Source organism: Hyperolius riggenbachi, chromosome 8 (assembly GCF_040937935.1).
Source record: "Hyperolius riggenbachi isolate aHypRig1 chromosome 8, aHypRig1.pri, whole genome shotgun sequence".
Taxonomy (NCBI): Eukaryota; Metazoa; Chordata; class Amphibia; order Anura; family Hyperoliidae; genus Hyperolius; species Hyperolius riggenbachi.
Genome location: NC_090653.1, coordinates 81,430,019 through 81,455,265, shown reverse-complemented (window position 1 = coordinate 81,455,265; position 25,247 = coordinate 81,430,019). Strand labels below are relative to the sequence as shown.

General features: G+C 45.9%; 1 protein-coding gene across 1 annotated transcript in view; it reads right to left on the bottom strand.

Annotated features, from left to right (window-relative positions):
* Nucleotides 1-25,247, bottom strand: part of RAB4B (RAB4B, member RAS oncogene family) — a 55,027-nt gene that overhangs the window by 18,934 nt on the left and 10,846 nt on the right. Inside the window, exons 2-4 of the mRNA XM_068250797.1 lie at nucleotides 23,231-23,311; nucleotides 9,026-9,140; nucleotides 5,575-5,637 (exon numbers count right to left, since the gene is read on the bottom strand). Coding sequence (XP_068106898.1) covers nucleotides 5,575-5,637; nucleotides 9,026-9,140; nucleotides 23,231-23,311 — 259 coding nt within the window. The remainder of the gene's footprint in view (nucleotides 1-5,574; nucleotides 5,638-9,025; nucleotides 9,141-23,230; nucleotides 23,312-25,247) is intronic.

Here is a 25,247-nt window from a genome sequence, read left to right as displayed (position 1 = left end):
TACCATTATTTATGCTTGCTACTACTGTAGTAAACTGAACTGTAGTCGCAATATTCTATAATTGGGAAGATATTTATTTATTAACGTAAATTCCTATTTTCCTCTACATATATGAATTAAAAGCGGAAAAACAACAATGAAATAAGATACTGCTTTGGCATGTAGCATTTTCCAGCAGGCAGCAACACAATGTATGAGAACTGATGGTGTTGCATTACTTTCAACAGCATGATGTTTCCACCTACTGGAAGATTCAAGAAGTACATACAGCAGAAATTGCCCTGCTTGTTTTAATAAACTGAACTGTTATGCTGGGAATACACGGTACATTTTTGAGCCATTAAGATGGCTCGATTGATAATTTCCGACATGTCCGATCTCCTGCCGGATTGATTACGCGCTCGATTTCACATAGGGAACAATGAGAAAAGATAAGGAAAACGAATGGAAGATAAGAGAATCGGGTGTCAAATCGAGCACGGAAAACGATTGGGTGCGAAATCGAGTGGCAAAAATGTATTGTGTATTCCCAGCATTACAGTTACCAGTATTCTGAAAGTGGTGAAAGATTTACATTAAAGAGAAACTGTAACCAAGAATTGAACTTCATCCCAATCAGTAACCGATACCCCCTTTCCTATGAGAAATCTATTCCTTTTCTCAAACGGATCATCAGGGGCTCTGTATGGCTGATATTGTGGTGAAACCCCTCCCACAGTGTGATGTCACCACCTCACAGCTCTGAGTTCCTGACATCACACTGTGGGAACCTTGTAGCATTGTGGGAAATAACAGCAGTTTCCAACTGGCAAAAAAAAAAAAAAAAAAAAAAAAAAAAAAAAGCAAGCAGCATCTCCTTCCAGTGACATCACCTGCCAGCAGTAAAAATGTCACTATGTAATAAATGTCTGAATGTAAATCAAGGAGACCAAAGATTTTACAATGAGCAAACACTGACTAAATCATTTATATATCATTTTTGTAAACATTAAAAGGATACCACAACCGGAAAAAATTATAGCTGCAGTGTGTGGGGGGTTAAAAATACATACCATCTGATCCTCCTGCCCCGATCCGTCTGCAGCCGTTGGTCTAATATACATCCCTGTGCGCGCAGTATGTCCTCCCCTCTTCACTTCTGGCCGGCGCATAGCGATCGGCTCAGAAGCACGCTGATCCCTCTGCCTCCTCTGGGCTGCGTGTGCGCTCCACTACCCCAAGCGTCACATGATTAGCACAGGGGCTCAAGAGAGTCGCCAAACACAGGGATTTATATTAGACTAACGGCGGCAGGCTGAGGGGGCAGGAGGCGCAGATGGTATGCATTTTTAAACACACACACACACACACACACACACACACACACACACACACACACACACACACACACACACACACACACACACACACACACACACACACACACACACACACACACACACACACACACACACACACACACACACACACACACACACACACACACACTTTTTTTGGTTGTGGTATCCTTTAAGCACTTTTTTTTATTACATTATTTTTACTGGAGTTCCTCTTTAAAACAGAAATACAACCCTTCTTTGCATTTAAACATTAAACCATTATAGCATCAAACTGCATACTAATATTATAGAATTCAAAAACATGTATTGTTGACAGGTCAGTCAACAATACATGTAACATCAACTGTAACATTTTAAGTCTATCCCTAGCCTCTAAAGCTATCAGATATCAGACTTTAAGGCCTAGTTCACAAAGACAGCTTTGGGATGTGGTCACCCAATGGTTGTAGGATGAACAACTGCCAATCTACCTTTTCCCCTATGTTCCATTCAAACGGACACAGGTTTAGGAGATAGGGTAGCCATACCACATGGGATTTATAGATTGTTTCAGTTTGCTTAGTTCCAATATCTTATAATCACTAACTGCAGCTCGTAAGGGTGAGCAAGCATTGCAGAAAGCTTTTTTGTTCAGGATTCTGTATGACTGCAGGGACATTTTCCTCACTAAGAATTTTCTGAATGAATTTGAAACATTCTATCCACTGTCATGACACTTCCTAGTCTTGTTGTATTCCCTACTAGGTGGGCTTGTAATTGTTAATTCTGCTTTAAAAAGACCGTGGTCTTTTACCTTATATCAAATGGTTCGGTGTAAAATTCTTCATAGTCCATGCACAAAAGGAACAAGTGTTCTTACAAAGTTGGGAAAGGCACACAAGATAAAATGAATGAAAAATGTGCTGAAAAGTTACCCCCTTGACTTATATGCGAGTCAGTGCGGCAGGACGGATGGTGAAATAGGTTTTTTTTACTGGCAGAGGAACGCAAGGACCTTGCAATAGTGATCCAGCTCTTGCCTGTTGGCTCCCTGCAGTGTCTGTGCCCCGCATCCCCTGCAACATGGTGTACAGGGTGCGCTGCTCAAGACTACCTGTGTCCCCTGACTTGAGCATAGCGTGCAAGCAACCTGTCAGCGGTGCAATAAATGGTGATTCTTCCTGTGTGGCAATTTCGGTGTCTCATATCTATGATGCCATTTAGAGGCGTTTTGAGACTCAGCTGTATCATCCTTGGGTCACATCTGGCTATGGGAAGTAAATCTGTAATGAAAAAACTCCCCGGGGGTGGGGTTTAAATCACCTCAGGTGGGGGAAGCCTCCGGATGATATTGAGGCTTCCCCCGTCCTCCTCAGTCCCACGGCGGCGGAGAAAATCCTCCCGGAGCGGCGGCGATGTAAATATTTACCTTTTGGCTCCAGTGGAGGCACAGTATCCTCTCTTCCCACGGAGATAGGCGAAAATAGCCGATCTCCGTCGGGCCGCTCTACTGCGCAGACGCAAGTCTCCTGCGCCTGCAAAGTAGAGCGGACCCGACGGAGATCGGCTATTTTCGCCTATCTCCGTCACAAGAGCTGCAACAGCGCCCCCACTGGAGCCCGAAAATGTAAATATTGCACAGGCTGTCGGATTTGTCGGCTGTGCGGTCCGGGGGCTGCAGCGAGACCACCATGGGACACAGGAGGACGGGGAAAGCCTCAATAGGGTCCAGAGGCTTCCCCCTATTGAGGTGAGTACCCCCCAGGGGAACTATTTTTCAGTACAGGTTTTCTTTAAGGATGAGCTAATCTCTCCGATTTGTCTCTACTTTCACTTACCCAGTATTTGATTTTTTTTTCTAAATATCTGATTGTTTTTTGTTAATTTATATTTCACCCATATACAGTATCTATGGGGCCTCTCCCAGAGACAGGCTAATGCTATGCTTCCTTGCTAGAGACTACCTGCCATGAAAGGTCATCTGTCACTATGGTAACTGGCTTCAGCAGGCATAACCATCAAACACCCCCCCCCCTGCACATTTTCATGTGACCAAAAAGGGAGTGGCTCAGACTGAACAAGCTGCACCAGGTCAGAGGCAGAGGGGAGTGTTGAGAGTCCATTAGCTGATGCAACAGGCATTTTCGACTCTGCTCAAGTTATGCTTTTAATCAAAATAAAGATTTCAAAATAATGTTGTGCTAAATGCATATTACCCACTCTGCGACCGCCTAACACAGAATTGTGGCCGCAGAGTGGCTCCCCCAGGACCGCCTAATGCAGAATTGCATCATCTCGCGATGCATGAGATTTGCAGGTAATGAGCACTTGTTCAAGCGCCATTCCCTGCAGGGGGAGGAAGGCGGCCACAACGATAAGCCTGCTAGCCCATGGCTTCTGATCATAATTATGGGGGGTTAATTAAATGTAAACAGCGCTGCAGATCTTCCGCAGCGCTGTAGAAGTGACAGCCTTGTCACTTAACTGTCCCTCAGATGCACACACAATCTAATCCCTGCCACAGTGCTATGCCTTGTAGGCAGGGGACTTTATACCGACCGCCATTTAGGGTCAATTTATGGGTGGAGAGGGGGTTAAAGGAAATGGGGGGATTTTTTTTTTTTTTTTTTTTTTAAAGGATACTTTTTTTTAAAAAAAACCAAAGACTGCCCTGTGCGTGAGCAGAAAAGGAGGTAAGATTCATTCAGGGCTGTGGAGTCGGAGTCGGGGCAATTTTGGGCACCCAGAGTTGGAGTCGGAGTCATGGTTTCAGAAACTGAGGAGTCGGATTCGGGAGTCGGAGTCGCATGATTTTTGTACAAAATCCACAGCCCTGCTAAGTGTTAGACTAAGGAGCCGGAGTCGAGGAGTCGGAGTCTGAGCAATTATGGATACCTAGAGTCGGAATTGGAGTCATGGTTTCAGAAACTGAGGAGTCGGAGTCGGAAGATTTTTGTACCGACTCCACAGCCCTGGATTCATTTGTGTGCCAAGTTGTATGGCTGTGCAGCGAACTGTTAAAGCTGCATGGCACTGAATTGTGACAAATGGCCTGGTCACTAGGGGGAGGGGGGGGGGGGGGGGGCTTTGGGGTGTAAGCCTGTGGTCCTGAAGAGGTTAGAAATGGTGCTTGAAACGGGGCTCAAAAAAATAGCATGTTAACTCTCACTACTGCACTGATCTTGCATTTCTTCGCCCTTCTCATTGATCCCTCCCTAAACTCTTTCTCCAGGCATATCCCCTGCATTGTGCACTGATGACGCACAAGACTAGAACGCTCTGAGGCCGCTAGGCTGTGGGCATTGCGCCCAACAGCTTGGGACTAGGGATGGTCAGTGAGATACAAGTAATTTCAAGTTGATGCAGCATTATGCAAATTTTATATGCAAATTTATTTAGCTTGAAAATGGACCAATCAAATTTTACCTCAGCAGGATTTGATTGGTTTATTTTCTAGCTGCATAAATTTGCATACAAATTTAGCATAATGCTGCATTAACTCAAAATTATTTGCAACTCATTGACCATCCCTACTTGGGACCAATATACTAGGGTCAGGAGCAGGGGGTCACATGGGGAGAGGGTGGGACAAGTGTCATTATCCTGGTGCAAAGATTCTGGATCTGGGGTAGGTGCCACAGCATAAAATTCATTTAAAGCACCATGATCAAAAAGGTTTTAAAATAAATGTGTACACATACTTATGAGAAGCACAAAAGAACAAATATTTCTTACTACAAATATTGACGCAGAATACATGATAATGACGCAGACAATATGGAAATGCAGGCCATTTATGACAGATTTTCGTATACTGATAACTGTCCTTCAACATCCGCCAACATTTCGGTGCAGTGACACTAGTTGGAAAAAGAACAGCAGCTCTTCCATGGTTCGCTTTTATTACAGTAAGGTAATGTGTTTGCGTAACTTGCATTTATACACCCACTTTCAGATCAATCACAGTAGTTCTATATCTTTAATTACACTTCATTTAATATGTTCTAGTCTATAAACACAGCACAGATCATATGACTTTCCGTAAGGTATAAAGAGCAGTTAATCATTAATCTTCTTGGGCCAAAACCAGGCTGCAGTTGTGAGCGAGGAACAGGTCTGACCGGAACCTTTGCACACAAGCACTGGGCAGGACTGGCCAGGACACAGCGTCCTTCAATCTCAGGGAGCTGGTGTAAAGGGCTTGTTAGAATGAGAAACTGTGATTTAAGAAGTGATACAAGCAGTATGCACTCACCTTGCAATGTCATAGACTAGCAGTGCTCCTGCTGCTCCTCTGTAGTAGCTTCGGGTAACTGATCTGTTAAGGAGAGAGACATGAATTAGTCCATACAGAATGGCATATCTTCACCTGGGAATACTGCAGGCATTCTGGACAAGGACCCCATGGAAAATTGGAGAGTCTTTTCAGTCACAATTACAGTACAAATTCAATAGGTCATCTTGTAAAATAAAATTATAAAATTACCTCCCGGGTCTGTTTCTTCCAACGCACTCCCCAAGCCTCGTACCCGCCAGCTTTCAGCGCCCCCCTTCATAAGAGTGCCATGACACTCCTCTATCAGAAATAGAGAAAATGCCACTAAGAGTCATGGCCCTTTCCTGCAAGGGGCGGGGCTATGTGTCAGAAGCCAGCAGACAGAAGGCTCGGGGAGTGAGTTAGAAGAAAGACTCGGGAGGTAATGATAACTTTATTTTACAAGAGTAGCTATAGAATGTGTAATTATGACTGAATAGGCTTTTAAGATGTACTACCGTATTTTTATTTTATTTAACCTTTAAACCACAGGGTTTAAGGCTCTTTTTACACTTGGTGCGATCTTTTATTACTTTACTACCGCTCCATGCCGATGGGAGTGGCAGCCGCGGCAACCCCAGGACCGCCTAACGCCAATTGGCGTCAGGTCCTGAAGCCTGCTACTGAAGGAAATCGCGTGCAGGCTGCGCGCGCATCTCCTTCTCGAGGGGCGGAGCTCTGCCCCATCTTCAATCTCCGAGCGGGGAGACTTAAGACGGCGTGATCGCTGTCTATTTACATAGCGCAGCGGTCAACAGCAGCGCTGCACTGGGGACAGCCGTGTGACACGGCTGCCCCCCTGGGGAACAAGAGAGCGATCGGCTATCATAAGTAGAAGCCTATGACAGCCGATCGCGTGATTGGCCGGCAGGGGGGGAGGGAGGGGTTTGCTGGAAAGAAGATAATGAAAGAAAAAGTTAAAAATATAAAAAAAGCGAACATAAATATTGATTAAAAAAACAAACAAACAACTGGGGGGGGGGGGGGGGGGGGGCGGCGATCAGACCCCACCACCAACAGAGAGCTCTGTTGGGGGGGGGGTCACTTGTGTACTGTGTTGTGTGGCCCTGCAGCTTGGCCTTAAAGCTGCAGTGGCCGTTTTAGTAATAATCAGCCTGGTCTTTAGGGGGGGGGGGGGGGGGGAGGGTTACCACTGTGATCATCAAGTGGTTAAACTGTTTTTTGTTTAAAGGTTATTATGCCTTTGTGTATCTTTTAGAGCAGAGAGGACATTCTGAGTTCAGGCCTGCTTTAAAGAGTAACTGTCAGGCTGCAAAAGCTTATTTAAACCTCTATTCTCCTGTGTTAAACAGTTTAGAAGGAAGCCAAAAAGGCAATACTGAAGTTAAAAATCTCTCTTACTTTTGATGTGTGCTGAACAGCAAGGCTGTTATTCCCAAGCTCTTAAAGGGAACCTTAACTGAACGGGGGTTAAAGAGTTTCAATTACCTGGGGCTATTACCAGCCCCCTGCAGCAGTCCTGTGCCCTCGGAGCCACTCTGGAATCCTCCGGTCCCCCGCTGTCACTTAGTTTCGTTTTTGACGACTCACCAGTCGGCCGGCCGCCATGCGTATTATTGGACGCATTCCCTACTGCAATTAGCGCTGTTGTGGACTGCAACGCGTACAAAAATACGCGTTGCCGCATATCTACGCGTGCGGAATGCAGCAACTCGTATATTTGTTTGCGGTCCGCAACAGCGCTAATTGCAGTAGGGAATGCGTCCAATAATACGCATGGCGGCCAGCCGACTGGTGAGTCGTCAAAAACGAAACTAAGTGACAGCGGGGGGACCGGAGGATTCCAGAGCGGCTCCGAGGGCACAGGACTGCTGCAGGGGGCTGGTAATAGCCCCAGGTAATTGAAACTCTTTACCCCCCGTTCAGTTAAGGTTCCCTTTAAGTAGGACGAGAGGCCGCATAACATACTGCAAAGCATTCTGGGGCTGCTTCTCCCCACCTTGGGTCCTTCCCTCGGCTGCTAGTGAGAAGTTACAGGCTCATGTTACAGCAGCTTGTAACGTAGCCCAGCTCACAGCACTGAAAAATCACAGGGCAGAGTATAGTGCATGAGTCCGCTATTGTTCCTAGCCACATGGCTAATTAATATTCACTGCACAGTAGTGTTGTCCATTAGGATCTTTTTTGTAAGTCGAATCATCAGGAAGCAGGGAGGACATGACGACACAATTGGCTTCATAGGAGACAGACAAACAAGGAACCTGCCATGAGCTGTCAGGAGCATCATTCTCTGCAAATACTATATGAAACTTCTGTGAAATCCAAACGTGGACAGTGAAATGCATATGTAATGTAAGTACAGCCAATATTTAGCTACTGATATGTTTTTTTTTCCTCTGAGATCTTATACCTAACAGCTCCTCTTTAACGATCTCACCACGTCTGAGAAGTTGCACTGCGCGTCATAGCCACGGTGCAACCAAATCAGTGATGCATACTTTTCATTGAAATTAAGCCTCACTTCCGGGGTCACCGCACAAGTTGGCCATGTTACTGTGCCGCGACCCCAGCTCACTGTGATAGCATTTTTTGGCAGCCAGGCAGACAACCCCAAGTGTAAAAGGTGCTGAAAACAAAAATTAAAAAAACTTTTTCAGATTTTGGACCCGCCCGCCGCACGTGCCCCTTTCTGCCGTGCGCGCACCAGTCCGCTGCCCGCCCGCAGTGCGTCCTGTCTGAACGGCTGTCAGTGTTAAGGTGGCCACACACCATACAATTTTTTAAATATCTGTTCAATTTAAGAATTGCAATCAATTTTTCTGACTATTTGTAACATTTCAAAAATATGACCAATGTACCACACACCTATGTTCAATTTTTTTCCTATTATGATAAAAATGATTGGAAACTCTGACAAAATTGCTAGGGTGTGTAGATTAATAATTTGGCAATCTAACACACACTATACAATCTTTAGAAAGATTGAAGAAAAATATCTGGCATTCTGGATCGATAAAAATCGAAGAACATGGGAAATCCGATCAGATTTTTCAGTCGAATGAAAAAAAAGCATTTGATTTTTTCGGGAGATCTGATCGTTATCATCGAATTGCCGTAAAATCGGATCACTTTGTTATCGTGTGTGGCCACCTTTAGACATGCGCAGTAGCGCAAAGCACTGACACAGGGACACTTGTATTTTATTACACAGGATGATGAAGCTATTTAACTGAAAATAAAGATATGAGATTTTGTTTGCTACTAATGTTCTATTCATTATCCGTACTACACATACAATTCATTATATCATAAAGTTTTTTTTTCCGCTTCAGTGTCACTTTAACCTTATTTTAATCAAACCGACTAAACACAGGCTTGGTAGTTATTAGAGCTGAAACAGAACCATAATTCAACTGTCAAATTCTATTACCTAAACCTCTCTTGTCCGGCTGTGTCCCAGATCTGAAGTTTCACTGATTTACCGCCAACATTCACAATCCTGGATCCAAACTCCACTCCTATTGTGTGGTTGGAATCTTGTTTAACTAGATGACAAATAAAAAAGTGTTTACAGTAATCACAGAACAGAATGTGGGAACTGTCAGAAAAGTCAGAAAGCAAAAACACTTCTTTAACTAAAGAGAACCTGAAGCAAAAATAAACTGAGGAGTAACAATTGTATATAAAAATAATACTAAATACTGTAAAGGGGCCCATACACTGGTCGATTTCAGCCATCGATCGATCCTATAGAATCGATCAGAAATCGATTCAATCAAATTCCCCATTCCATCGATTTGTGGCCGATTTCGATGGATTTGATCTGACAGGATGGAAGATCTAAGTCGATTGGTTGCTGGCAGCAGATCGATGGCTCATAGAGTTGCGGTGGATCTAATAGTCCAATAATGCATTTAGATCGCTTTCCAATAGATTTCATTCAGAAATCTGTTGGAAATCTGTTCCTAGTGTGTGGCACACATCAGATAGATTCCTGTCAGATTTGACTTGACAGGCATCTGACAGAAATCTGATGGTCGAATCTGCTGCAAATCTATAAGTGTATGGCCACCTTAAAGCTGGCCATACACTGGCCCGATTTGCCGCTGTTTCGACAGCAGATTCGATCACTGGGATCGAATCTGCTGCCAATCGTTCGCGCTACACGCCGAATTTCGAGCCATTTCGTCCGATCCCGTCGATCGCTCCGTGCGGAAAATTACCGTCGATCACCCGCGGGTAGGGAGCGCGTCGCTAACGGCGTTCGAGTGCCCGACGACCGCCGCAATAGAGCTGCAATACATTACCTGCTCTGCCGGCGCGACTGCCCCCGCTGCTTCTTCTCCGCTCTGGTCTCAAGCATGCTTCAGTTCCTCCTGCCCGGCAGGAAGTTTAAACAGTAGAGGGCGCTCTACTGTTTAAACTTTCTGCCGGGCAGGAAGAAGTAAAGCATGCCGGACCTGGAGACCAGAGCGGAGAAGACAGCGGAGACCTGGGGACTGGAGTCGCGCCGGCGGAGCAGGTAATGTATGCGTGTATGCGGGCGGGGGGAGCGGCGGCAGCACCACCACAACAGATTGTGAACGGTTTCAGGCTGAAATCGGTTCACAATCTGTTTGCAGTAAAGGCAGCCATACGAGCCCTCTCTGATCAGATTCGATCAGAGAGGGATCTATCTGTTGGTCGAATCTGATGGCAAATCGACCAGTGTATGGCTACCTTAAGTCTTTCCTGGAATCCTATAATCTTATTTTGCTTTTAAACATTGAATTGAAATCCATCCTCCCTCCCTTTCTCTCTCCGGCATCCATATGCACCGCACCCCCCCCCCCCCCTAATAAATATTAGTGTCAACCTTATAATCCCTTGTGTCAGTGGTGGCACCTGAAAATAAAAAAAGTGATACTCACCAGAGGCCTACTCTCCCCTCCTCCAGCGTCGCTCCCTGTGTCTTTTGCCATCCCCTGCACATAAAGCTGACCATATAAGCAGTTCTGGGTGACGCGGCTCAAGCACAGACAATGCTGCATCACCTCAGCTGTCATTACAGCTGGATGGGCATGCAGCTGGGATTGCTCCACTGCCGTTCTGCAAACCTGGAAATTTAGCAGTGATGCATGGGCTACTAAATAAAGCCTCCTAACCCAGGACAGTCCCAGAGAAACCGAGGCGGTAGAAGGCATGCCGAAAATAAGGACATCTATGTTTTGCTTTAGCAAGTTAGTCCCACGTTTTTCAATTTATAGTCGAGGATGTACAGTACATTTCAGAAGCCCTGACTATGATCTGATATGATCCAGGTGAGAGAGGCAAATGCTAATCACTTAATATGCTTATTCACGTGACAACATGACTCAAACTATTTCATGAGCAGCTTGGTTACAGATAAACACTACAAGCACCACTGTGTCACAAGGAAACCATAAATTCAGACTGACTTAGCAATGTTTACTGTATTGGGAGTTTCCCTCAACACAATTTGCATTTTTTATTCTACAACTTTTAGGACATCTTCTTCTGTATATTGCAGGATACAAAGTGGACTTTCTCTGTTAAGAGCTATCCCATCAAACTACCATACATAGGAGGCATTGGACTTTAATTTAGTAGCAATCTTGTGAACAACGGTTAAAACAAAAAAAATCTAAATTTTTGGGGCTGACCAATTAATCGCAGTACTGCAGATGGGGTGTTATACCATTTTGTTAAAAAAAAAAAAATCTATTTGACTATTTCATCCCCATTTATCTACTAAGCCTATCACACAGGTAGAGCTTTGGGCTACAAATACTAGAGAATACCAGATTATGTAAAGACCACCATACACCAAAAACAAACAGGTAAGTTAATTGGATTCCCCTACATTGGCCCAAGACTATGATACATACATAGACATACGACTATAGTAGGGATTCGATTGTGAGCGCCTCTGAGGGACAGTAAGTGACAAAACAATATACTCTGTACTGTGCTGCAGAAGATATTGGCGCCACATAAATACTAAATAAATAATAATACATTGATTCGTGTAGAATGATTCATTTTCCTGGCCACTGCTAGATGATTTATTTTCCTGGCCACTGGCCGCTGCTACGCACCACTGCATCCTCAGTCAGTTGTCAGTTGTTGATCTGCACCTGCTGCTAAAGGTGTCCATACACTTATAGATGGCCACCGGTTTTGACCATCAGATTGATCCTTAGATCAAATCTGATCTGAAAGGGACTGAATCCTTCCACACACTAGGCACAGATTTTCGATAGATTTCAGCATGACATCTATTGATCTGTGGAGCTGCGCACTGCCTGCTGGGCCCACCACAGGTGTTTCTCCTGGCAATATGTTTCCCCCTCAGGTCGGGCAGACTGTAGGTGGCAGAGCTTATAATCACCTATCTGCAGGGGCGTATCTTCTCTCCATCCCAAGTCAAACACTAGAGGCACAGTGGCATGCACCTCCAGTATTCGCCCAATAGTGTTTGTCACGGCACCGACAGGCGAGTGTAAGCTTTACTGCCAACACGGCACATCAGTTCTCCCATGATCAAACGCCACTACTGCCGCACATCCGACTCACAAACGATCGATCAGCATAGTTTGTGGCAGATTTAACCAGCAATAGAATCTGACAAATATCGACAGGAAACTTTAATAAATTTGTCCACCTTAATGCTAGCCAGGGGAGGACTGGCCCAGGGGGACGGGGGGCAATTGCCCCCCGGGCCGCCCGAATCTTAAGTAATTAGGGCCGACCACTGCTATACGCAGCGGCCGCAGACATACCACAGGTGACAGGTTCGCAGTGGCGGTCGCCAGAGCTGGGACAAGGTCCTCCAGCACCCAAGGCTGAGACACCAAAGTGCGCCCCTCCATCCCTCCCATCCCAGCCTTCACACACTGATTGCTATTAGACTAAGAGGCGGCACAGGGCCCACAACCTCCCCAACACCTTAATATCTAGTTATCTGGCTTGTAGTCACTTCCATGTATCTCCTTTTCTTATCTCTTTCTGCTTCAAACACAATTAGGAATGACAGCTGAATGAATTGTGCGCCCCCTCCTACACTGCGCCCTGAGGCTGGAGCCTCTCCAGCCTATGCCTCGGCCCGGCCCTGGCGGTCGCAACCTCGCGCGATATTTCCCGGCAAGTTGAAGTATCCAATCAGAAAAGGGGCTGAGGCGGCCGGCCGTGGTGTGCCCTTGTGCGTGGCTGTGCCTGTGGTGGATGTGAGCGGCACAAGGACACAAATAGCTTAGGTCCTCTCCGGACCGGTGGGTTGACCCTGCTTGACTCCGCCCCCTGCCTGGAGCCATTGCCGCCCGCAACGTGCTGCTGTGCCTGCGGTGTCATCGGAGTGAGCTGTCTCACTCTTCAGCTTTCTGTGCTGGGGGGGCTGGGGGCCTGGAGCTGTGGCTACGAGCGTCTGGCTGTCTTGGCTGGAGGAGTCGGACACTCGGGGGGCTGGGAGTCGGAGATGCCACCTATAGCTGCTTGCTGCTGTGGAGGAGGAGGAGGTGTAGGACTGAGGAGACAGGAGGATAGAGGAGGTCAGGTCCAGGTTGTCAGAGGAGAAGGTGGTTTTTATAAATTTTGTTTCTGTACTTCTTCTCCCTTCTTGTCACTTAGTTACTCACACTTTGCTGCCTGCCTGCTACTGCTGACAAATTTAATTCTCTGCCCAGGCGCCAGGCCAGTGCCCTCTGAGTTTTTTTTGTGTGTGATAATCATCCCCATTCTGACCCTGGCCTAATGGGGGAACGTTTTCTCTTCTTGTGGTGTGATTGGCTGCAGGGGAGGGGGGAGGCAGGCAGTTAGGCACTGTCAAACAGGTAGTTGGAGTGGGGGGGGGGGGGGGGGGGTAGGTGTCAGACAAGTAGTTTGTATGGTGGGTGGGTGGGCAGGAGTGGGGTTAGGCATCACCAGGTAGGTAGGTTTGTGTGTGTGTGTGTGTGTGTGAGGGGGGGTTGTTTAAAGAAGTTATCAGGCATTTTTAATGAAATAAGTGCTACTTACCCGGGGCTTCCTTCAGCCCCACGCTCCCAGCATGTCCCTCGCCGCAGCTCTGTAGTCAGCCCAGTCCCCGGCGATGGCACCAGTCCGACCTGGATGTCGGCCTGTACTGCGCCTGTGCGAGCAACACTATCAATCACCGCCACGTGGACCGGAGTGTACTGCGCAGGCACAGTAGTTCTGCGTCTGCACAGTACGCTCTGGTCCATGTGGCGGTGATTGACAGCGCCGCTCGCACAGGCGCAGTCGGCCTGACGTCATCGCCGGGGGTTGGGAGGCAGCGGCAGCGAACAGCTGACTGCAGAGCTGCGGCAAGGGACATGCTGGGAGCTTGGGGTTGGACGAGCCCTGGGTAAGTAGCACCTTTAAGGTTAGGCATCAGACACAGACAGGTAGATTGTGCGGAGAAATGGGGTTAGGCATCAGGTACATAGTGTGTGTGTGGGGGAGGGTGAAGGGGGGAGGGGCTGGGGCTGTTAGTCATCACAATTTGAAGATTTGTACACAAGAAAGATATGGCTTTGGGCTGGGGATGCCGTGAAACGGGCCTCTAGTTTGTGTTGTCCCCCCAGGCCAAAAGGTCCCAGTCCTCCCCTGATGCTAGCTTTGTGCACTACAACGCTAACATCAACCAAGCAATAAGTCTGCAAAATCGTCATTCTTATAAATCAACTTCATATTTTGCACTTTTTCTAATGTATTCATGATTTAACTATATGAAAATATATGTTAAGGGCCCGTTTCCACTATAGCGTTGCGGAATCGCCGGCGAATCACCGCAGGCAAATCGCATGCGGGTGCGATTCCACATGCGTTTTTTGCCGCGATTTCGCATAGGTTAGGGTGATGCGATTTTAACCATGTCACTGCCTGTGTGAATTAACATGGATACCTATGCGAAATTGCATGCGAATTCGCGGCAAAAAACGCATGGGGAAAACGCATGCGATTTCCCTATTAAATACATTGCGTGCGATTCGCCTGCATTCCACACGCAGGCGAATTCTGAGGGCCCTAGCGTGCAGATTTTTTCTGCACAGAAAAACGTTCAGGAAAACGGACAAGTGGAAACAGTCCCATCCACTTGTACTGGCTGTGCGAATCTGCATGCGGGCAACGCATGCAAATTCGTGATAGTGGAAACGGGCCCTAATAATCCAAGCTCTGGCAAAAACGCATGGGTTTAAGAGCAGTGTGTAAAGAGGCAGCAGGACCCATTCTCACTGGGACGATTACAGCTGATCTAAAACGTGATACTTGCAGCATTTCTCTGCAATTCTAGAGCAATTAGAATGCTAAAAAGCGCTAATCGCGATCACTCAAAAATCGAGAGCACACAGTGACTTTACCTCAATCGCAGTAAAACCACCAGCGCAAAACGCTAATGCTAATCGCTAGCATTTTGCGACTACAAGTAAGAATGGGCCTTTAGGCCTGGAACCCGCTAGCAGTGCTTTTCTAAGCGCTTGTGAATTTAAAAGCTCTTGATAATGTAATGCTATGGAGGATTTTTTATTTTAGAAAATCACACTACTCAAGTGGGATCACACACATTGCATTACATTAGCAAGAGATTTTTTAAATCACAAGTGCTCAGAAAAGCGTTTCTAGTGGGTTCCAGGCCTCTGGGTGGAGAATCAATGCTGTTCTGAACAGCCACTTGTCAAAGGTCTGAAGCAGTTTCTGTATGTAGGATGAGCATACCACAGCATTTACAAACTAGTTAAAGATGGTTCTTCTATCTTCTCTGCATTCTATTTTTAGCCATTTAAAAATTAGGACAGAATACAAATGCTGCAGAATAGCTTTTAAACAGGAGAAGTCACAGGCGCTTGTCTGATTGGAGCTAGAGAAGCACCTGCAACCTTTTCTACTAGGGGGAGGGCTACTGGTGGAAGCCCGATATTGGAACACTCAGTAGGTAGAATAAACTAGCTTTATTCACAAAGGGATAAAAAAAATTGAAAGCGTAAATTGGAAGCACTGTACAGTTTACTTCTAAACACCCAGGAATCAGGTTCACAATCCTACTTGTGCACAAAGCGCTTGTACGATTTCCGAGCGCAGCAGCAATCCCTAGTGAGACCTAGGCCTTCAAGGAAGTAGGCAGGCTGGAAGGCATCCTTGTATAGATACTTTTAAGGTAGTGCTTTTGTAAAGAATAAAATACTAAGAATTCCCCATGAGGAGATGGACTAGGCAGATCTGTATGATTTTCACTACCTACTGTACACACGTTTGAGGCATGTCGCCTGCCAGGGGTTCAGGAGCCGATCCCTTGAGCAACATTGCAGGGCCAACACTGTTCAGACATGTCGCTGGCCTGCAGGCTAGCAGTGTGTTCTGTTGCTATGTGGGAAGCAGGTTGACTGATGGAGCAACAATTAATGCAGGCATTGAAAGACAAAGAATGAGAAAATCTGCAGCAGGTCTCCTTTTGAAAGACAATGCATCTGCTTATGCTGGCCATACACCGGTCGATTATAGCACGTTTGATTAACCTATCGATTCTTAGAATAGATTTGTAATAAATTAATTGGGTACTTATCAGTTAGCCAGGCACATCCGGCAGGTGGTGCCAATTACTATTCCCCCTCCAGGCCGACATGGATAGTAGGGAAAGATGTAACGCTGGTGGAGTTTTGTCGCCACCTGCCGGATGCGCCCGGCTAACGGATAAGTACCATTAATTGAATATTATTAAATTTTCAGTCCATACACTAGGGTCAATTTTTGTTCCATTTTTCCACCTTTAATCGGTCAGAGGCTATGAATCAGGTCAAGTAAACGTTGATCAAATACATAGTGAAAAACTCTAACTCCTTGTTCCATTGAATAAAACAACCAAACTCTCGATTCATTTTAAAAATGTGATCAAATATTGGCTAAGAATAAATTCTACATGAAAACTGGATTTTGAGCCATTCGTTTCATTTATGGGTAACATTATTCAATCGAAGTAAAAAAAACAAAACAAAACAAAAAAAACAGTGAATGGCCACCTTAACAAGTCTGGGTAGAGTATGGATGTTTTGAAGAATCTATGGTTTGAGTGTGCAGAACGCTCCACCAACTTACCAAATCTTACTCCACCTGTTCACCACCTATCCATAATTACTGCAGAACAGCCAGGCACTTGCTAGCACTTTGTACAGGCAGTGCAGAGGTGGCCACTGCACTGAGTTAGGCCCAGTGCACACCGAGCGGTTTTTGGAGCGATCCGCCAGCCGCATCCGCCTGGAAAAATGCTTGGCTAATGTATTGCAATGGGATGGTGCACACCGGCGGCTTGAGGTTTTTGCTAAGCCGCAAACGCGCCTCCTGCTGCGCGTTTGCGGTTTGCTAAAAATAACTCAAACCGCCGGTGTGCACCACACATTGAAATACAATAGCCAAGCGTTTACACTGGCTGATGCGGCTGGTGGATCGCATACAAAATCCGCTTGGTGTGCACCCGGCCAAATATCTGCTCTCTGCTCCCAAAACCGCTAGCGTTTTGACGATCTGCTAGCGGTTTTGGTGTGCACTGGGCCTTACAGCTGAGCATGGCCGCACTCAAATGCAGCAAGGTGCTTTTTTTTTTTTGCTGCCAAGTAACATGATCATATGACAAGTTCTGACACAAACGCTGACATTCAGGTGCAGCCAATAGGTGGAAGGAGTGTTTAGCCTTCTGCGGGAAAGGTCTTCAAAAGAATTTAAGAGCCCGTTTCCACCGTCGCTTAAGACGTGAGGCGATCACCGCATTGCCTCAAATCCCTCCACAAGGACGCTTCCTGTTGTGGCGTCATGCGGCTTCCCGTTGGCAGCTATAAGGACTCGGATACGTGCTGTTGAAAACTGTAGCACGCTAGCCATAATTTCCCCCGTGTCGCATCGCGTAGGTAAATTTGCGTCAATGCAAACTACTCCACTGACCTGAATTGATTGCAGTTTCCTTGCGTTGCGGAGCGGTTTCCGCATAGCAACGAGTCTAGTGGAAACGAACCCTTATGTCAGGAATACACGGTACCGCTCGATTATGCCGCCAGATCGATTCCCGCTCGTCCCCGCGGGCGATTCTTTTATCTTCTGCTCGTTTTCCTTAGCTTTTTCCATTGTCCCACCCGCGGTATCGAGCGCAGAATCGACCCGGCGGGTGATCGGACATGTCGGAAATTATCACTTGAGCCATCTAATAGCTCGATCGAGTGGTACAAACCGTGTATTCCCAGAATAAAGGACAACTGAAGCGAGAGGGATAGGGAGGCTGCCATATTTATTTGCATTTAAACAATACCAGTTGCCTGGCTGTCCTGCTGATCTATTTGGCTGCAGTAGTGTCTGAAATACCTGAAACAAGCAAGCTAATCTTGTCAGATCTGACAATAATGTCAGAAACACCTGATCTTCATATGCTTGTTCAGGGTCTATGGCTAAAAGTACTTGAGGCAAAGGATCAGCAGGACAAGCTAGGAAACTTGTATTGCTTAAAAGGAAATAAATATGGCAGCCTCCATATACCTCTCGCTTCAGTTGTCCTTTAAAAAGGGGAACATTTAACAGTGTAAACAAAACAAAAACATGAGAAACAATGTGCCAGGGTGAAAATTGCGCTGTAGATTATTCCCTTTTTGGCCCGCCGGGTCTATCACTAGTGTTTTATTTCCTCCTGGCTTCTTCACAGAATAGTGTCAATGGCCTCAATTCACTAAGATCATGCTGGAGATAATAAGGGCTCGTTTCCACTATTGCGCTGCGAAATCGCTGCGGCAAAATTCGCATGCGGATGCGAATTTCGCATGCATGTGAATTTTCATGCGAATTCGCATGGATGACGATGTATGCGAATTTAACCATGGCAATGCCGGTGTGCTTTTCCATTGATTTCATGCGAATTCGCATACCAAAACAGCATGCGAATTCCCTATTAAATACATTAGCGGCGTTTCGCATGCATTCCACTCGCAGGCAAAATCTGCGGCTCTTTTGTGCGTTTTTTCACCGCTGAAAAAAAAAAACGCACCTCAACAACGCTACAGTGGAAACAGGCAGATCCACTTGCATTACATGTGCGAATCCGCATGCGTTGGACGCATGCGCATTCGCGATAGTGGAAACGAGCCCTAAGGCAAGAGAAAACTTACCTCCACACAGTGAGAGAGTTATCTTATCTCTTGATTCCTTACGTTACCTCCTCTGTAGTTAATTTACCTCCTCTGTAGTTATTTTCACATGCAGTTAATAAACAGCCTGTCTTTAACTCTGGAGTTATTTTAAGGATTGGAGAGTTAACTTAAAGACAGAAGAGTTAACTTTAGGTTTGCCTGAGGTAAAATGTTTCCTGAATACTACATGCCTTATCACCATGGTAACAACTCTAGAAACGTTATTAAAGACAGGAGATAAGCTTAATGAATTGAGGCCAAAATCTTGTCAAACGGGATAGTACTCTATTCGGTTCCTACTCAACCTCCCATTCGTTGTTCAGTTTGGCACACAGCAGAGGGGACCAGTTCGTTGTCCGCTCCATTTTCTTGTCACGTTCACTTTATATGTGGCCATGGGAAACACATCCGCTCGTCTGGAAAAACAAAGCAGATCGGCACTTTGCATTCTGTTTTGAAGTGGAAGCAGATCCTATTTTTATCAATAGGTTCCACGTCTTACGTTTCCCAGAGGTGCAGAAAACGTATCGAACGGGTACATTTTCTACACAAGTGGGAACTGAGCCTGAGGACAATTCAGTCTGCTGGAGGTTCACACTGTAATCCTCAGGAACAACCTAAGTGTTTTCAAGGGTGCATGCAAACTGATTACTGTCTCCTTGCTGCTCCAGAGGCTTCCCACGTCCTCATGACCACCAAAGCTCTTGAAAGATTGCAGCCGCACTCCTCACCTCCCGCCAGCACAGCGTACTGTGCAGTAGCACAGAGGTGGTCATGATTGAGGCTTTGGCTTATTGTGCAGATGTGGGGCGTACTCATGCAGGCGTAGTATGGCCACCCTAGTACACAAGGCCATATCCCACAAGCTATGGTCAGATATGTTCAGAGGGTCCTGTGTGCAGAAGCTGGGGGAGAGAAGGAGGTGGGAAGCCTCTGCACTCTCCAGACTCCTTCATTTACATAGAGTAAAGTATCTAACTTAGAAAAAAAATGCCTCAGGTTAATTCTAATGTGTGAAGCGTTTGCCTGCTCTAAAAAAAACTCTCCAAGCTGTTTACTGAAACAAAATTCTTTACATACAGCCTGGAGAGGAGCAGGCATACCAAAACAGCAGCTGCAAAAAGAAACAGATCTCAGCTACTAGTCTAAAACTGCCATTTCTCATATTATCTGACAAACATTATAGGAACAAAGAGACAGGAACTGGAGTGAAAATAACACTGTGCAGAATGTTCGTTGCTGAGAGTTCTATGCACAAGGGGAGATACTGCTTGCTTGACAATTGGAAAAGCTGTTATTTCCCACAATGCAACAATGTTCAGAGCGCTAACTGTCAGGACCTTGGTCATGACATCACCCTGTGGGAGGGGTTTCACCACAATATCAGCCATACAGACCCCCTGATGATCTATTCGAGAAAAGGTAAATATTTTTAATGGGAAAGGGGGAATCAGCTACTGATAGGGATAAAGATCAATCCTGGGATAATGTTTTTTGTTGTTTTTTTTTAAATCAGAACCTGTGCAAGAAAATTTGACGCAAATCTAGTGCAAAACAGGTGCAGCCTTGATCTGGACACCTGCTCTACATTTTGCTCAAACGTTTATTACCTTGGCCTTGACCACTGCTTTGCAGCAGTATTTTGTTGTTAAAGTAGTATTTCACATTGTAGTCAAACACTACTTGAAGAAGGGTAACAATATTGACAAAGCAAACACCAGAATTCTAACTAAAAACAAATAATATGTACAGAAGTATGCTAAATAACAAACAGGACAGAATCCTCAGGCAACATAACTACATAGTTGATTCAGGACATACAGGTCAGAAACAGAGTTGTCCAGAAACTCAGCAATTCAAGAGTATTAGCCATTGAATATTCTGGCAAGGGTTTGAGTGAAGAATGAGCCCTTATAAAGGAAGTCAATTGCTGTTGCATAATTAGCCTTATACACACCAGGACTGCTTCTCAAGAGGGAGCGAATGGAACTCAATCCCTTGGGCGACAGAGCAGAGACAAGACAGTATAGACACGTTTTTAGCTTCCAGAATAGCTGTTGCTATGCATGGAGGAGGAGGGCCGACAGAGAGGCACGCAAGGATAGTCACAGAGTGGGCGGGTTGAAGGAGGAGAACAACGCGCTTAACAGAGTGGATCTGCCAGGCTAATCGCTGGCCAAAGCATCAGGGAAGCGGCTGTACCCACACTAACAGACAGACACAGAACATTTATATCGCACTTTTCTCCTGGCGGACTCAAAGCGCCAGAGCTGCAGCCACTAGGACGCGCTCTATTGGCAGAGTCATGATCAGCCGCCATCCTTTCAATTTGTATACAAGGCTTAATCACCAGGCAAAAGAGAAACAGCTGCTGAATAGTTTATAAGACTTCTCAAAGATGATGGAAATGAGGGATCATAAAATACATGCACTGCAACTTGTTTTATTGCCCCCCCCCCCCCCCCCAAACGTGTCACCTCTCCCACCCTTTAGAGTGTAAGCCTTTGGCAGGGCCCTCCCTCCTTGTGTATCATACCGGATTGTGCACACAAAATAGCGTGAACTTGTATTGGGGACTACCATTCCAGTGCATCATCTGGCATTGTGTGTCTTCCTGCTTATTACCTGTATTGTGTTGTCTTTCACCCCAGATAATTATTGTGACCTCTGAAAGTGCTGTCCAAAGGCAGCAAAGGCAGAGATAATCCTTTAGTGTCTGAAGCAGCTGTCAGCTCTTGCTGAGAAACCTGTGTGCATTTAGAAAAAAGTCAACCTCCACTCCCATTACAACGACAGACCATATAGTGAGAGGAGTATGCAGGATGTCATCTTTTTGTGTGCTGCTTGCCTTGCTCTTGTGCTGTTAATTTACCTTTAATACTTCCTAAGGCACTGAACTAGAACAAGCATGCAGATCAGATGCTATGACTAGAGTCTTGACTATCCAGACAGCATACGTGTTCCAGGTGTAACATGCTCAGGTTAAAACCTCTGGGTTAAGAAAAAAGATAGCAGCCTCCATGCTCCTTTCACTATAGGGTCACTTTGAATTTGTTCAAACTCCCCCATTCCCATCAGAATTTCCAGTGGCTTCTAAGCCCATCATCAGGTTCTCAGACTTGCAAGATTTCCTCACAGCAGAGAATGCTGTAAGGTTTTCTTTAGATGCAGTGGGTTTATCATTACACATCAGGAATACAGTAATAAATGTATGGGATGGATAGGTTAATGGCGAAGCACTTTGTGCTAAGATCTTTTTACCGCAAAGGTATCTGAAAAGGCTTCATAACCAAACTCACAAGCCAGAAGGTTCTTCACCTAAGTGGTAGAATTATAGCTCTGAGACCAATAACATTTGAGTTTCCTCACAGCACGTCTTGCATATGGAACAGAAATTTAAAGTAAACCTAAAGTAAAAAAAAAAAAAAAAAAGATAGCTACTTACCTCAGTAGGGTGAAACCTCTGTAGAGAGGTTTCCCCATCTTCCTTCGGCCCTCCCATGCTGCGACCAGCTAAACAATCTCTACCAAACAACTGAGAAAAAGACTTCCATCCGCTTCTTCAAGAGGTTTTGTTTAAAGTGTTTTTAAATATGTCCTTTTGTCCTCAAAGATAGATTATTATTTCTATATGCTGGCTGTTTGTGGACTTTTATTATGCTTTCCAATATGCATGCCTTTTTCTCAGTTGTTTATTGGTTGTTTTTTCATCCATAGAGGCACTTATCATGGTGCAATGTTTGTTAAATTGGCTCATTCTTTCTTTGGTTGGTTACATCTAAACAATCTCTGACAAAGTCAAAAATTGCTTGCAGTCCTGCTCCTCGCTTTTTTCTCTGTATACGAACTGCTCTGTGCTACTGTGCAGGAGCATCTGTCCTACATGGACAGGGACACGAAGAGGAAGAGGGTCGTGGCCGATGGTGGATGGTAAACAGCCAAGAAACAGCTAGAGATAAGGTTTTATGGAAGAAAAGTTCAAATAGTTATTTTTTTCCTGCTTTGTTTTATAGCTAAAATGACAGAGTGGGGTTTAAACTGCAACTGTAACAGTATGATGCAATGTCATAAAAAATAAAATAAAAATTCTTTCCTTCTAATGTTCTATTCATTATCCGTACTACACATACAAGTCATTATATCATAAGGGTTTTTTTTCGCTTCACGTTCTCTTTGACCTGGTCTGGTGAAAGGATCCATTACAGCCCACTGCTGTACCCAGCAGTCTTCTTGACTGACAAGTAATATGGAGCTGAGTGGTGCAGAGAGTGCACAAGGTTGCCCGCTCTGTAGTCTGAAATGCAGAATGCAGAGTGTTGAATCCAGAAAGGACAGCTGAGCAGAAGCTACACTTGCAGGAAGTACAATTTTACTGAATCACTTGGTATACTAAAATAAACCCAGACTCAGAACATCGATATGTCCAGAGCTAAACACGTACATACAGTATTTAGTTGATATAAACAATAGATACTTACATTTGCTCTCAATGAATTGGTGGAGGAGGCAGGACTTTCCAGTCCCTGCACTACCAATAACCAGGAACTTGAACAAAAAGTCTGAAATGAAAACAAAAGAAAAAAAGAAAACCATTAATAACAGACAGTTCACATACCCACACATTTTTTGCAGCCATTCCGGTTACTGTATAAATGCACTGTTTTCTCCAGGGCTGTGGAGTCGGTACAAAAATCTTTCGACTCCAACTCCGACTCCTCAGTTTCTGAAACCACGACTCCGACTCCGGGTACCCAAAATTGCTCAGACTCCGACTCCTCGACTCAGACTCCTTTGTCGAATACTTAACAGGGCTGTGGATTTTGTACAAAAATCATGCGACTCCGACTCCTCAGTTTCTGAAACCACGACTCCGACTCCGGGTGCCCAAAATTGCCCCGACTCCAACTCCACAGCCCTGGTTTTCTATACAAATCTGTTTAATCACTTGAGGACCACAGTGTTAAACCCCCCTAGTGACCAGGCCATTTTTCTGTTAATAGGCCACTGCAGCTTTAAAGAGACTCTGTAACGTCAAAAAGATCACCTGGGGGGTACTCACCTCGGGTGGGGGAAGCCTCTGGATCCTAATGAGGCTTCCCACGCCGTCCTCTGTCCCACGGGGGTCTCGCTGCAGCCCTCCGAACAGCCGGCGACAGAGCCGACTGTCAGTTCAATATTTACCTTTGCTGGCTCCAGCGGGGGCGCTGTGGCTGCTCTCGGCTCCGAACTACACGGAAATACCCGATCTCAGTCGGGTCCGCTCTACTGCGCAGGCGCCGAAAACTTGCGCCTGCGCAGTAGAGCAGAACCGACGGCGATCGGGTATTTCCGTGTAGTTCGGAGCCGACAGCCGTCAGAGTGCCTGCGCAGGAGCCAGGAAGGTAAATATTGACGTCATTATTCTCGGAGGGCTGCAGCGAGACCCCTGAGGGACGGAGGACGGCGTGAGAAGCCTCATTAGGATCCGGATGCTTCCCCCACCCGAGGTGAGTACCCCCCAGGGGATCTTTTGATGTTACAGATCCTCTTTAAGGCCAAGCTGCAGGGCCGCACAACACAGCACACAAGTGATTCCTCCCCCCTTTTCTCCCCACCAACAGAGCTCCCTGTTGGTGGGGTCAGATTGCCCCTAGAATGTTTGTTTATTTTTATGTGTTTGTTTGTTTTTTTTTTAAATTAAAAATGCCTGTTTTTTTTTTATTTATTATGTTCACATATTCCCCCCTCCCTCCCTCCGCCAGCCAATCCCCGTGATCAGCTGTCATAGGCTTCAGCCTATGACAGCCGATCACCGCCAAAAGTAAGGAGGGGACAGCCGTGTCACACGGCTGTCCCCAGTACAGCGCTGCTGCAGATCACAGCGCTGTACAATGTAATTAGACGGTGTTTTTTCCATCTAGCAGTCTCCCGAGCGGCAAAAGCCGCTCCGCCTACTAACAGGAGATGCGCGCGCAGCCTGGGAATACACGGTTCGTTTCTGCCGCAGATAGATGACTCGATAGATAATTTATGACATGTCCGATCTCCCGGCAGCAATTACACCTCTGAGGGCTCGTTTCCACTATAGCGAATCTGCATGCGGTGTCTGCATGCGGATTCGCATAGGCAATGCAAGTGGATGGGGCTGTTTCCACTTGTGCGGCTGCGGGAGCGTTTTTTTTGTGCAGAGCCGTCAGATTTCACGAGCGAGAGGAATGCACGCGAATCGCCACTAATGCTTTTAATAGGGAAACCGCATGCGGGTTGAGCATGCGGTTTTTGCCGCGAAGTCGCATGCGATTTCGCATAGGTGTAATGTTAATTTACACAGGCAGTGACATGGTTAAATTGGCACATACCCTTACCTATGTGGAATCGCATGCGAAATCGCGGCAAAACCGCATGCGGGATCACACCCGCATGCGATTTCGTCCGCGGTGGAATGCAGGCGATTAGGCACCGCAAAAGTGAAAACGAGCCCTTACCCAGTGAAATCCTTGGTAGCAAGAGCCAGAG